The sequence below is a fragment of the Camelina sativa genome, chromosome 15, assembly GCF_030686135.1.
Source record: "Camelina sativa cultivar CO46 ecotype springtype chromosome 15, ASM3068613v1".
Taxonomy (NCBI): domain Eukaryota; kingdom Viridiplantae; phylum Streptophyta; class Magnoliopsida; order Brassicales; family Brassicaceae; genus Camelina; species Camelina sativa.
Window position 1 is genome coordinate 5,096,465 of NC_141894.1, and position 13,576 is coordinate 5,110,040.

Genomic DNA, 13,576 nt, shown 5'->3' on the forward strand with positions numbered 1-13,576 from the left:
CTTATATTTTACAATAACAGTCTTTTTGAATAAATTATTTGATTGGTGAAAAAATATGAGACGATCTATTTTTATTTTTATTATTTTTACTTCAACAATATTTTTCTTTATGTAAAGGTGAGTATTTACAGTTTTTTTAGAAACAGTAATTAATTGTATAATTTTCACAATCATTTTTATCTTATATAAAAAGTAATATTTTTCTTGTGATATAGCAACTAAAAATTAAAATAAGTAAACAATATTATAATTTTGAATTTTATGGTATATTTATATATAATTTATCTTATAATTATATTTTTTATAATTTTAGGTTTTATTTTATCTATTTACTTTTATATAAAACGTAGGTTTTGAATTTTTACATTCTATTTACTATTTAGGTCATATTTCTATTTTTTGGATTATAGCAGCTTCCAACATAAAAATTTTGGCTTTCCCCTGTTTGTTTTTTCTTTTTTAAGTAACATCTACATCTTTTGGAAACCCTAGAAGCACTTTTTTTCTAACATTCTAGAGACTTCTTCTGATAAAGCGTTTCAAAATTATTTTTGTTAAAAAAAAAAAATCATCTTTTATTCTTTCTTTTCTCAATTGGATAAAAAAAAAAAGAGAATTAAAAACCCTTATTCTAGAGGCTTCGTTTGCCTGATTCATTAATCTAAAAACGTGGTTCTACCTAGTTTGAGCTGCTAAATCCCAAATCTCAACGAATTCAACTTCTTCGTCTCTCTGCTTCTCTGCTCTCTCAGTAGCTTTAAATCTCTCAATCCTTGATAAAGCTTTTATCTTTTCCCTAATCCATCTCCATGGCAAAGTTCGGCGAAGGTGACAAACGATGGATCGTAGAAGACAGACCCGACGGCACCAACGTCCATAACTGGCACTGGTCCGAAACCAATTGCCTTGAATGGTCTCGTAACTTCTTCACCAAACAATTCACCGGCGTTGACATCCTCGCCGGCGAAGGCAATCTATTCATCAAAGTCACTAAGATCGACAAGGTCGAAGGCGAGGCTTATGTCAATGTACGCAAGGGGAAGATCATCCCTGGCTACGAGCTTAACGTCTCTTTGTCTTGGGAAGGTGAGGCGAAAGATTCCGATGGCAAGACGCTGCTGAAAGCTGATGGATTGGTTGATATGCCTTATATCTCCGATGAGAATGCTGATGAAGATCCGGAGATTAGGTTTACGGTGAAGGACGAAGGACCTATTGGGAAGACTTTGAAGGAGGCTATGGTGAAGAAGGGGAAATCGATTATTCTGGAGAAGGTTAGGGTTTATGTTGAGGCTATGGCTAAAGGAGGTCCTTGTAGGGATGAGTTGGAGACGAAGAAGGTTGCGCCGAAATCTGTAGTGGCTGGATCAGCTTCAGTTGCGGTGGAGAAGTCTGGTGGTGGTGTCCCTGCTGCTGCTGCTGTGGCGGAGAGTAAGGTAGTGAAGGAGAAGAAGACTGTGAAGACTAAGGAAGGGTTTAAGACTATTACTATGACTGAGAAGTTTAGTTGCAGAGCTAAGGATTTGTATGAGATTCTTATGGATGAGAATCGTTGGAAAGGATTCACTCAGAGCAATGCTAAGATTAGTAAAGATGTTAATGGTCCGATTAGTCTCTTTGATGGGTCTGTCACTGGAATGAATGTGGAGCTAGAAGAAGGCAAATTGATTGTTCAGAAGTGGAGATTTGGGAGCTGGCCTGATGGTCTTGATTCAACGGTTAGTTTTGGTGATTGTTTATCTTTTGTGAATGGCCAAACGTATTACCCTGATTTTGGATTTGATTGTGGTTGGTTGATGTTGGCTTTTGCTTTGACATTTCAGGTGAAGATTGTTTTCAAGGAGCCTGAAACAGGAGTCACTGTTGTCAATCTCACTCACACTGACGTTCCTGAAGAGGACAGGTTAGTTTTACTTATGGCATCATGTTTAGAATGAGTTGCTCTTGATTCTGAGTCTGAACTTTGACATTAGGATTAAAAAGAATGGAGCTTTAAGGTTAACTGTTAACATGCTATTCTTCATTAAGAGCAGTGAGTGACATGTTTTGTGTTTGGTAGAATGCATTAAGTTCTTCTGAAATTTGGACTGCTTTATAGCTTGGTTTTAGATCGACCTTTCGTAACGATGTAGAAAGCTAATATACCTAGGGACTATTTAAGCCAACTAAATTTATCAGTGGCCGACACTATTGTTAACTCTACTATCTACGCTCATCCTCTTGCCAATGATTAACTTGCTGTATATAGCCTTATGTAGTTGATGAACTCTTCTAGTCTTCCCTCTAGTGACTTATGTAGTTGATGAACTCTTCTAGTCTTCCCTCTAGTGACTTGCCTTTGCGTCCCTCTAGCAAATCTTGTTTGCTAAAATTGGTTGGTATATAATATAAACACTCATATAGGACCATGGGTTTAATAGAGAGAATCTTAAATTTTCCCAGTGACTCACAAGTCTGGGTCAGTCTACTATATATTTGCCACTAACTCTTAGGTTATGTTGATGATAGAACTCTTGTTCGTTGTTTTATGTGCGGACACTCGTTAGCTTATTAATAATAATAGGTGTATTGAGACACATTTAATATGTCTATGGTTGTCCATATTCTGTTTGATTCCTCCTTATGTGAAGCAAATATGTTAACGAGTTGGGTTAGCTTGGTATACGGCCTCTGTCTTAAGACGAGTTAATGATTCTGTTGTTGAATGTGACTATGGTGATGTAACTTACGTTGTCTGTTGATTTCATTGACTGTCGCAGGTATGGGAATGCGACTGTGGTGGAAAACACTGAGAGAGGATGGAGAGATCTAATATTCCATAGGATCCGTGCAGTTTTTGGATTTGGAATGTGATTAATGATTTTGATTATGAAATAAACAAAAAGAAATCAGCATTGGCTTTATCTATAAGTTGATTATGAATTTCAATTCAAACAAAAGGGACCAATGAACAATGCAAAATGTATGATTTTTGAAGTTTTTCACCTTTTTAGTTAATGGATTTCCCCTGAACTTATATAAATCTCACTCTTTATTCTCTTGGTTTATATATTACATGGTTGGTCTTTCTGTTAGATATATAAAATTTTATACTTGAATGTTGTCTATATTATTTTTAATTTACATAGTTAGATTTAGTTAGTACAAATGCAATGAGCAAAAAGAAAACTAGCCAATACTTATACAATGTTTGCTTTGTTATATTATGGGACACAGATGATGTTAGTAAAAATGTGTTACACTGTAGATAGTTGGCTCTGTTGATGGTTGTAAACACAATTAATGGACACATCGTCAAGGGATAGCTTGTGGGAATTGCCATGTGGTAATCGAAATGCACAGAGATCATTTCACTTTCAGCTTTTCTGCAGTCTATTAAATGGGGAACTACTTAATTATTGCGCATGCAGCAGCAACCACACCTTATCAATCAACATACGTATATAGATAAAACTTCAGATTCACAATTCAGCAGTTATAGAAGAGACTATTACTTCGTCGGCCTAATATGCCTTATGTTTCCTATATGTTTTTATGTATATTCAGATTCCGTCAGTGCTATCAATATTTACGTTTCCCATACGTGTTTACTGGAGAGTCTATTTAATTTTTGTAGCGATATATTTGTAGGAGTGTGTGTATTCAAAAAGAGTTTTAAGAAAAAAAGATAATGGAAAAAGATAAAGTTCAAAAATCTCATTTTCATATATACATACATGATACATACAGATACACATACTGATGACATACATTAAGCATCAGTTGAATTTTACCTACCCAAAAAATAACGTAATAGTAATAAAAACAGTTTGAATGAAGAAATGAGGAAACCAAAATTTTTAACATACATTGAAACTAGCATTTGAGATATACTGTAGATTACAATTAAAACTAGCAAAACGACTGATTTAGTGTTAAAGATTAGTTTTAAATATGGTTGACCAAAAAGTTAATATAGTTACATCAGATCCAAGATTCGAATTCCGAAGATTAATGAATTTTTGTAAATTTAAATGTTCTCGCGTAATTCATGTGATACGAATTGAATTAATCTAATCGCTCCTATTTCTTTAAAACATCAATTTTTTCTCTCAAGAATTTACACACACAAAAAAAAGAGAGAAAATGAAATATCTTAAGCTTAAACTCGTATTTATCTGAATTATTATTAGTCGTTTTCTTGTTTCCTCGCCCAACGAAACTCCCAAATATGTTGTATGTTTTTTCCTACATTCGTCACAAAAAAAAAGTAAATACAAATTAATGTTTTCATCTGAGCCACACAAAATGCCTTTTGAGAAAACTTAAAAAAAAATCTCATAACATTCCAAAATGTAATAGAAAAACAAAATCTCAACATTCCAAAATCGGCGTAGTCACAATAACAATGTGGCATTCTCGTAGTTAGTCTCCAAATACAAGGGGACAGATATAACAAAGAAAGAAACATACTTAGCGACGATTCCGAAGCAAATAAAAATGACCACTTTACTGAACAAACACCTCTCTCAAGTCTCTAGATAAAGAGATTTATTGACGGAGACAAGAAGACTCTTTTCTTCTTTTTCACACTGTCTCTCAGTCTAAAAAGACTCATTCTTTAATCTCTCCTCTCTCCTCTCTCTCTGAACTCCCAACAAAAACACAAAACGAGTCAGTGAAAAGATTCCCACGCGCCAAAAAGAAAAACTCCCTGACCCTGACCATGGCGTCGGACTCTTTCAAGCATATGCCTTTCCACGGCGTCTCCGCCTTCTCCTCCATAACCGTCGAAATCAAAAACTTTTTCTCCGCTGTGAAACCGAGAAAAACCTCGACTTTCGTCTACGCCTTCCTTATAACATTCGTTGCCTTCACTGTTTTCTTAGCCTTTAGTCCTTCTCCCATCACAGTCGCTCCTTCCATCTCTTCGTATGTTCTCCCTAACGTTACTGTCACGAATCTATCCAACTCTTCACCGTCGTCGACCCTCGATTCCAATTTCACCACATTCCGAGCACCGTCGCCGGAAAATCTCGCGGCAGTTACTAAAAACGTAACCTTTGAGAAAACAGAACCGGTTGCTAAAAACAACACTTTTCATTTCAAGACAGATCATGCAAAGGAAAACATTTCGTGTCCTGACAACAAGACTGGTGATGATACTGTTCGAGATTTGGACAAACAACGAGCGAGGAGACCACCTTTGTCGGAGGTTTTAGCCGTCAATTCCACTGCTTCACCGAAGCGGAAACAGAGGAGGAAGTCGTCGATGAGAAAAGAGATCGAGTCTCTGAAGGATTGCGAGTTCTTCGAGGGAGATTGGGTCAGAGACGATTCGTATCCGCTTTACAAACCAGGTTCGTGTAATCTGATCGATGAACAGTTTAATTGTATTCTCAACGGAAGACCTGACGTGGAATTCCAGAAGTTGAAGTGGAAACCAAAGAAATGCACTTTACCAAGGTAATAAGACAACAACTTGGTTACTTTTGTCTTTCTATGGTGAGGCAGATAATATAAATGATTGATGTGTATGTAAATCTATATACTGTATGTACAAAGATTAAATGGAGGGAAATTGCTGGAGATGATTAGAGGAAGAAGGCTTGTGTTTGTTGGAGATTCGTTAAATAGAAACATGTGGGAGTCTTTGGTTTGTATTCTTAAAGGATCAGTGAGAGATGAGAGTCAAATCTTTGAGGCTCATGGAAGGCATCAGTTCCGTTGGGAAGCTGAGTACTCTTTCGTTTTCAAAGTAGGTTTCTCTTTTTTTAGCTGTAGAAATCGTTTTTTTCATTGATTGTTGTGTGTTTTTGAGTGTTAATAGTTTGATTTTATGGTTGGTAGGATTATAATTGCACTGTGGAGTTCTATGCATCGCCTTTCTTGGTTCGAGAATGGGAAATTATGGACAAGAACGGGACGAAGAAGGAGACTTTGCGGTTAGATTTGGTTGGGAAGTCATCGGAACAGTACAAAGGAGCTGATATTCTTGTGTTCAATACCGGACATTGGTGGACTCATGATAAAACTTCCAAAGGGTATATATTTACTACTAGTTTGGTCCCTTATTTGGGATTGTTGTTGTCTTATTGTCTTTTTGGTTTTTGGATGCTTTCATCAGGGAGGATTATTATCAAGAAGGGAGCAATGTTTACCCGAAACTAGACGTGGATGAAGCTTTCCGAAAAGCATTGACAACTTGGGGTCGATGGGTTGATAAGAATGTGAATCCAAAGAAATCACTTGTTTTCTTTCGTGGTTACTCCCCCTCACATTTCAGGTAAAACTCGAGAATCTGTGTGGTGGTTTTACTAGTCACAAAAAGTGTGCTTTGTTAAATTGGTTTGAATTATTATTTGCAGCGGCGGGCAATGGAATGCGGGAGGAGCATGCGATGATGAAACAGAACCGATAAAGAACGAGACTTACCTAGCTCCTAACATGCTGAAAATGGAAATACTTGAAAGAGTTCTCAGGGGAATGAAAGCGCCTGTCACGTTTCTCAACATAACGAGGTTAACAGATTACAGGAAGGACGCTCACCCGTCTATATACCGGAAACAGAAACTAACCGCTGAAGAAAGTAAATCACCGTTATTGTACCAAGACTGTAGTCACTGGTGCCTCCCTGGGGTGCCTGATTCTTGGAACGAAATTCTCTACGCCGAGTTGCTCGTTAAACTTAACCAGCTTGGCGGCAAAAGACGGCGGAAACCTTAGATATATCATTGTAGTTGAATCCACAATTCCACATCATTTTAGATGGATACAGAGCTTTAATGGATTAAAAAGAGAGGAAACACTAGTGTATTGTAAACCCCTATTCATGGGAGAGGTTTGAGATTGTAAATAGCTTTTTTGATTACAATGAAATAGTAAAGATTTGCAGCATATATATGCCTGACCTAAACTTTTAATGTATTGTTGTATTGTTAGAAAAGGATCAAACTTTTAATGTATTGTTGTACAAAATAAGTAACAGAACATAAACATACAAATAGGGAACCTTAACCTAAGGGAAGAGTTGAGAAGAAAAAAAAAGCGCGAATATTGGGAGAAAAGAACTAACCTAACCTTAACCTTAGAGAAGAGTTAATGTCTGATGATCTAATTTTCTTTTCCGATGAAGAAGAAGACAAGACTTTTGATATAACCGGCTATTCTAATTGAACCGGTTCAAATTATTCGTATCCAGTCCGGTTTTGGTAATTGAACCGGTTCCGGATTCATCAAAAACCCAGAAAGATAAGTGATAAAACCTCTAGCCAATTTCTTCTTCTTCTTTCTCTTTTGCTCTGCCAAAAATGGCGAGTCTACTTGATTCGTTGACAACAAGAGGCTTCTTCACCATTCCTTCAGTTTCTAGGATTTATTCTCCTTTACCTCCTTCTTCACCATCTTCTTCGTCGAGTATCTTATCCTTTTTAACTCCCTCTGTTCTCTCTTACTCTCACCAACACTCGCATTCCCGCTTCCCTTACCCTGTTTCCGCAACTCTGGATGGTTCCTCTGCTGAAGAAGAGCTAGAGTTCGAGGAATTCGATCAATTCGCTGAAGACAACTACGCTGATGATTCTGACATTGAAGACGACTCTATCGATATCTCTGTTCTTGAAAAAGAAGCTAGAGCTATCGTTAGAGACTACGCTACTACTTTATCTCGTGAACTAAAACTCGGTAATCCTTTCACCTTTTTGTTGTTGTGTCTGTTTTTGCAATTTGTCTACTTTTGTATGTGTCCCCAATGACTGTGAATGATGATCATAGTTTGATGTTTCCAGAGGATGAGCTCATTGAGGGCAAGGAAACTCGTAGAAAGGGGAAAAGGCAAGCCAAAAATGTTAGTTTTTTTTTTATACATTTGTTGTTTCTTTCAGTGAAGGCTCCTACTTGTGGGTTTTGTATTTCAATTTATGTCTTAAAATGACTGACCTGTAAAACTGTATACTTTCCTTGCTGCCTCAAAATATTTATGTAGAAGGAGATACCTGAGCATCTTCTCCAGAGAGTTGCAATAGTTGGAAGGCCTAATGTCGGCAAATCAGCTTTGTTCAACAGACTTGTTGGGGTAAGTTTTGCTGACATCTAAATATATTCAGGTTTATTTTTTTTTCCTTATCATTCATAGTTGTACTTATAATGCGTTGCAGGAGAATAGAGCTATTGTAGTGGATGAACCTGGAGTTACTAGGGATCGATTGTATGGTAGATCGTATTGGGGTGATCAAGAATTTGTGGTGGTAGACACAGGAGGAGTTATGACTGTTTCGAAGTCACCATCTGGTGTCATTGAAGAGCTGAATGTATCAACCACCATTGGCATGGAAGGTATTCCATTAAGCTCTAGGGAAGCAGCTATTGCAAGGATGCCTTCCATGATCGAGAAACAAGCTACAGCGGCTGTGGATGAATCTGCTGTTATTATTTTCGTTGTTGATGGCCAGGTTCTGTGCTTATGTTCTATCTCCTTACTATATTTCCCTTTCTCCCTGTTAGGTTTTTCTTGTCCTGCCAGAAAACAAAGTCATAGACGAGATATTCTATAGGAGTTCATGTTTAGTGGAAGATATCACCAAATATCAAGAAAGTTGTGACTTATATCTAGAATATATCAAGTTGATTTTGTGAATTCTTTTACTGTAAAGCTCAAATGAGTTTTTCCTAGTTATCATGCCATTTCAATTATATATGGTAATGATTTTGGTGCTTGATACGCAGGCAGGGCCATCAGGTGCAGATGTGGAAATTGCAGACTGGTTGCGGAAGTACTACTCACATAAGTATATCATTCTCGCGGTGAACAAATGTGAATCACCACGTAAAGGACTCATGCAGGCTTCCGAATTTTGGACTCTAGGGTAAATTGACTTTCATCCTAAACTCCCATTATAGCGTCTATTTTTAGGTTCCACCTTTATTTTAAGTGCCAGTGAGTGGTTTATCCAACTTAATTTATGAGATTTTGCTGGAGAAGGGTTGGTAGCTGTGGTTTAGCTGGAGATAAAATGCTTTGCTAAACATTTTAGTTCCTTTGGTTCTGTGCACTTTTTTGTGTTTTCATTTACAAATTATGTGGCATTGATTCATTGTGGAATTTCCAGGTTCACACCTATCCCTATTTCTGCATTGTCGGGAACTGGAACAGGAGAGCTGCTTGATCTTGTTATTTCTGGGCTAAATAAACTCGAGGTTTGTAATGGCCTTTTCTTTCTTTCAGAAAAACGTTTGTTCAGGAATATGAAACATTGGCAATATTTGATTATGATATCTCTGGACTTTATATGGACATATTCTGTATCACATTATACTGTTTCTGATATTTCATCCGCTATTCATCAAAGACCTTTATGCATTTTTTAGTATGTTCAGTTGGCACGCATTGTTTATTCAACTGCGATAACTGGCCATAGCGTTGACAAGTACATCTCCTTCAAATATTTGGGTAGCATTGAGAACTTACTAGTATGTTCAGTTGGCATCAGTTTATCCAAACCTTTTCTAACATTTTTTGCACCCATATGATTCAATGATTTTTCTAGATCATGGAGAACATTGAAGAGGAAGAAGAAGAAAACTACATTCCTGCCATTGCAATTATTGGTCGGCCAAATGTTGGCAAAAGTAGCATTTTAAATGCACTTGTCCGAGAGGATAGAACAATTGTTAGCCCTGTTAGTGGCACTACCCGTGATGCTATAGATGCAGAATTTACCGGACCAGATGGGGAGGTTGGTTCAATTTTGTCTGTTGTGTTTTTTGTGGCTTTGTTTTCTTTTGGTGAATGGTCCAAAGGCTTGTTTGATGTTTGAAATTTGGTTGAAGCGTCTGCCTTTTTATTATATGCTAATTGGCATCTACTTTATGCGTTAACTCTTAGAATTGAAGTAAATTTGGTTAGGTATCATCGAGGACTAGCATTGTCGAGTTGGTATCTGTTGAACTTTGATTATGAGCAGTGAGAATGAAAAACGAGAAAAACCAAAGATGCATTCGCTGAATATAACCCTTAAATTTGATTATGAACTGTGTTGCAGAAGTTTCGGCTTATAGATACAGCTGGTATCAGGAAGAAGTCGTCTGTGGCTTCATCAGGCAGCACTACAGAGGCCATGTCAGTGAATCGTGCATTTCGAGCAATTCGTCGTTCTGATGTTGTTGCCCTTGTCATTGAAGCCATGGCATGCATAACAGAGCAGGTATCTCACTAGTAACTGACACTGATGAATGTTTGTCATCAGCAATTGTATAGCATGCGGTTTTGGTATAGACAGGGCTGAACCATACAAATTATTTCCCTGTCCAACAACAATTTTACTGACACAGTTTTAGAATGTCAAAGATTTGATGACACCAAAGTACCTTACTTTTGCAACCAAGGACAAATGATAACTCATATGAAATTTATATTCTACTCGTTTCTTAATGGTTATATTATTGTGAACACAGGATCTGAAGATTGCAGAAAGAATAGAAAGAGAAGGAAAAGGATGTCTGGTTGTTGTAAACAAATGGGATACAATACCGAACAAAAACCAAGAGACTGCTGCACATTACGAGGACGATGTTCGAGAGAAGCTCCGTTCCCTCAAATGGGCACCCATTGTTTATTCAACCGCAATAACCGGCCATAGTGTTGACAAGTGAGTCTCCTTCAAATAATTCAGAAACTGTTATCAATCTTACACTCCGGTTTTACTAAGTATGTTGGGTATTTTATGATTAAAATGTAGTATTGTGGTTGCTGCTGCGACGGTTCAAAAGGAGAGATCAAGAAGACTTAGTACGGCCATATTGAACCAAGTGATAAGAGAAGCAGTTGCATTTAAATCCCCTCCAAGAACCCGTGGAGGCAAGCGAGGCCGCGTTTACTATTGCACCCAGGTAATAAGAACATACATCTCCCAATGTTTTCTATTAGCAGTAAAGAAAAAAGGCTTTAGAGGCTTTTCAGGTTTGTTTGTATGTATGTATATAAAGTGGTTGCATAATGCAGGCAGCAATAAGGCCACCGACGTTTGTTTTCTTTGTAAACGACGCAAAGCTTTTTTCGGATACGTACAGAAGGTATATGGAGAAACAGCTACGTACTGATGCAGGCTTTGCTGGGACTCCAATTAGGCTTCTTTGGCGCAGCCGTAAAAGATCTGACAAAAATGGAGGTACGAGTTTTAAGCATGAAGTTGTAATTCTTTTTAAAAATAGTGACAGTATTTGTATAACTTTTGGGAAATTCTGCAGGTGGAGGAACAATGAGAGTGGCAGGTCTTACTCGTCACAGAAATCTTGCAACCAGAAGAACATAATAACGGAATATGTAACATTTTGTTGTATTGAAAAAAAATTACTATCAAAATATATGTTCAAAACTGTTCAAAAAAGTTATATATTCAATGATAGTCTCCATTGCAACCTAATCTGTTTGTTTGAAGTAAACTTGCAGGAATAGTAAACACTAATGGTTTTTCTAGAGTATTATTTCGCAAGTGATACGACCAAAGATATATACATATATGTATAATATACTCATGCACTCGTATCCAATCTTACTAGTTTACTAAACTCTTGATGATTTGTAGAAACAGAACTACATCAAACATTTTATATCTTTTGGGTTTTCTTAAGCTCAGTTTGCTGAAATTAAAATGTTGAAGAAACAAAAGAACTGAAAAAAAAAAGACAATGAGGCTTTCAGTAAAGCTGCTCTTTCTTTTCGTGCCACCATCTCCACCTGATTAAAAAAGGAGTACGAAAATGCATTTGTCAAAAAAAGTTCGAAGATCTCAATTCAGATCAATTAATGAAAATATCTAATCATATAGTATAATTTGTAACAAATCTATTACTATACTATAGTTGGTAAGAGATAGAGAGACAAGGTGTTACCAGTAATAGTCCCAACGAGGACGGACTTTGGTCATGCGGTTATCATCGGAGGGATGGTAAGGATGAGCTGCGTGGCGAGTGTTGTGGAAGGCGCAGCAACCAGCGGCATAGACCGCGATGAGGAGGACGAGGACTAGAATGTTGACGACAGACAACTTTTTCCAGTCGAGACGGATCTCCTCGAGCACACCAGCCTTGCAAGCATCGCACTCGTAACATAACATCCCCACTCCATTGTTCCATCTGTAGCAATCTTCTCCTCCATCAATCACTCCAGCTTCGTACGTGCACGCCGTCGGTGGCTTACAACATCCCGACTGCATTGTAACTTTTTATTAGTCACGGCTTTGATACGTTATAAAATAACTATTTGAAAAACCATGTAAAGACACTTGGAAACAGAGACAAATAAAATCAAAGTCTTAGGTTTAACCTGAACAGAAGTCATATCTCTTTGGAAATAATCAAGTGTAGTCCAAGATTCAATATTAAGACAAGTCTTGGAACTCAAGATACAGCTTCTAATGGAGTTCCAATACTCAGGATCTCTAACTCTCTCTCTCAACCATGGATGATAGTCTCCAAGCCTATACTCTTTATAAACCCTCCCTGGAACTTCCCGTCCACCTCCTTGGCTCGTCACCACCAGACCAAACAACGTTAGACCCATTAGAGCCGCGATGAGGAAGATCATGACCACTAAGTACACCCAAAGAGCCCATGCCACGTTGAAACAGGCTCCTATGAAACCAGCAAGCGATACTAAGAGTATGATGAATCCTATTACGAGTAGCGGTGTCTGGAGGAAGTTTTCGCAAGTCGTACTGCTTCTTGCCTTATATAGAGCGGTTCCTATGATCGGTATCGAGGCTAGTAAGGTGAGGAGGTTTAAGACCCCAATCACTGTGTTGCTGAATCTGTACATGTTTTCAAGAAGAAATAAGAGACTTAACACTCTGCCTTCTCTTTATCTCTCTTTCTTTTGTAAGCAGAGTCTCTTCTTGCAATGTGAATTTCATCAGCTTTATCTTACAATCTTTTAGTTTATTATATTGGTTTAACTCTACTTTTTTTGCTTTTGATTCTCTCTTATCAATTGGGAATTTTTTTAAGGGAAAAGGTTTAGAGTTAATGGTATGATGATTCATGCTCATATACTTTGGTCCTCTCTTGATTTGAATCAATTAAACAATAACATTAAAACCGTATATTTTTTCAAATAAAAGTGTCCTTTTGGACAATTGTTTCTTGTTTATTATTCTATTTTATACGTTTTTGTTGTTGGAGTTGGTACAGAGCAGACCACAACCAAGAGAAAATCAAGTAGTGCCTTTATTAAAATATATGTACAGTACTTTAAAAGCTACACCATAATATATACATAATTTTCTAGCTTATAGTCCAAAAACTGCAATCATGGTTTTATATAATGGATGATGGATCACAAGTGGAATAGAATAAATGTGCTATGCTGAATGAAGCATAGGAGTAAGTAAAGAATAATATAGACATGGACGGGCGATGATTTCGTAATCGATGAATTTATCTTTTAAAGATGCTTTTACTGGCCCATTTCTTGGAATATTAGGTTTTTTTAGATATAGCATAATGTAATCTTTGATTCCCCACTTCCATTTTTTCATATATAAACAAGAAGGAATTCTAAAATCTTGTCTCAGCTCATAGTTTATGTAATCTTTTGCACTTT

At 37.1% G+C, this 13,576-nt stretch overlaps 4 protein-coding genes across 4 annotated transcripts; 3 read left to right on the forward strand and 1 right to left on the reverse strand.

Annotated features, from left to right (window-relative positions):
- The first annotated feature begins 481 nt into the window (after positions 1-481).
- Positions 482-3,022, forward strand: LOC104745419 (uncharacterized). Its single transcript, XM_010466654.3, has 3 exons — positions 482-1,718; positions 1,824-1,903; positions 2,760-3,022. Exons 1-3 carry the CDS (start codon positions 810-812, stop codon positions 2,851-2,853), a joined length of 1,083 nt encoding a protein of 360 aa, XP_010464956.2. The 5' UTR covers positions 482-809; the 3' UTR covers positions 2,854-3,022.
- Positions 3,023-4,394: 1,372 nt separating this feature from the next.
- LOC104745420 (protein trichome birefringence-like 1) lies at positions 4,395-6,876 on the forward strand. Its single transcript, XM_010466655.3, has 5 exons — positions 4,395-5,445; positions 5,545-5,737; positions 5,830-6,023; positions 6,107-6,265; positions 6,348-6,876. Exons 1-5 carry the CDS (start codon positions 4,706-4,708, stop codon positions 6,703-6,705), a joined length of 1,644 nt encoding a protein of 547 aa, XP_010464957.1. The 5' UTR covers positions 4,395-4,705; the 3' UTR covers positions 6,706-6,876.
- A 213-nt stretch (positions 6,877-7,089) lies between these two features.
- On the forward strand, positions 7,090-11,399 carry LOC104745422 (uncharacterized). The gene is made up of 12 exons (XM_010466657.2): positions 7,090-7,662; positions 7,767-7,825; positions 7,964-8,053; positions 8,136-8,429; positions 8,704-8,843; positions 9,087-9,174; positions 9,525-9,713; positions 10,020-10,181; positions 10,432-10,625; positions 10,716-10,866; positions 10,979-11,144; positions 11,224-11,399. The coding sequence occupies exons 1-12, from the start codon at positions 7,290-7,292 to the stop codon at positions 11,286-11,288; spliced, it is 1,971 nt and encodes a 656-aa protein (XP_010464959.1). The 5' UTR covers positions 7,090-7,289; the 3' UTR covers positions 11,289-11,399.
- A 120-nt stretch (positions 11,400-11,519) lies between these two features.
- LOC104745421 (tetraspanin-6) lies at positions 11,520-13,266 on the reverse strand. Its single transcript, XM_010466656.3, has 3 exons — positions 12,302-13,266; positions 11,869-12,185; positions 11,520-11,713 (listed from the first exon to the last, which is right to left on the reverse strand). Exons 1-3 carry the CDS (start codon positions 12,791-12,793, stop codon positions 11,674-11,676), a joined length of 849 nt encoding a protein of 282 aa, XP_010464958.2. The 5' UTR covers positions 12,794-13,266; the 3' UTR covers positions 11,520-11,673.
- Positions 13,267-13,576: the final 310 nt, after the last annotated feature.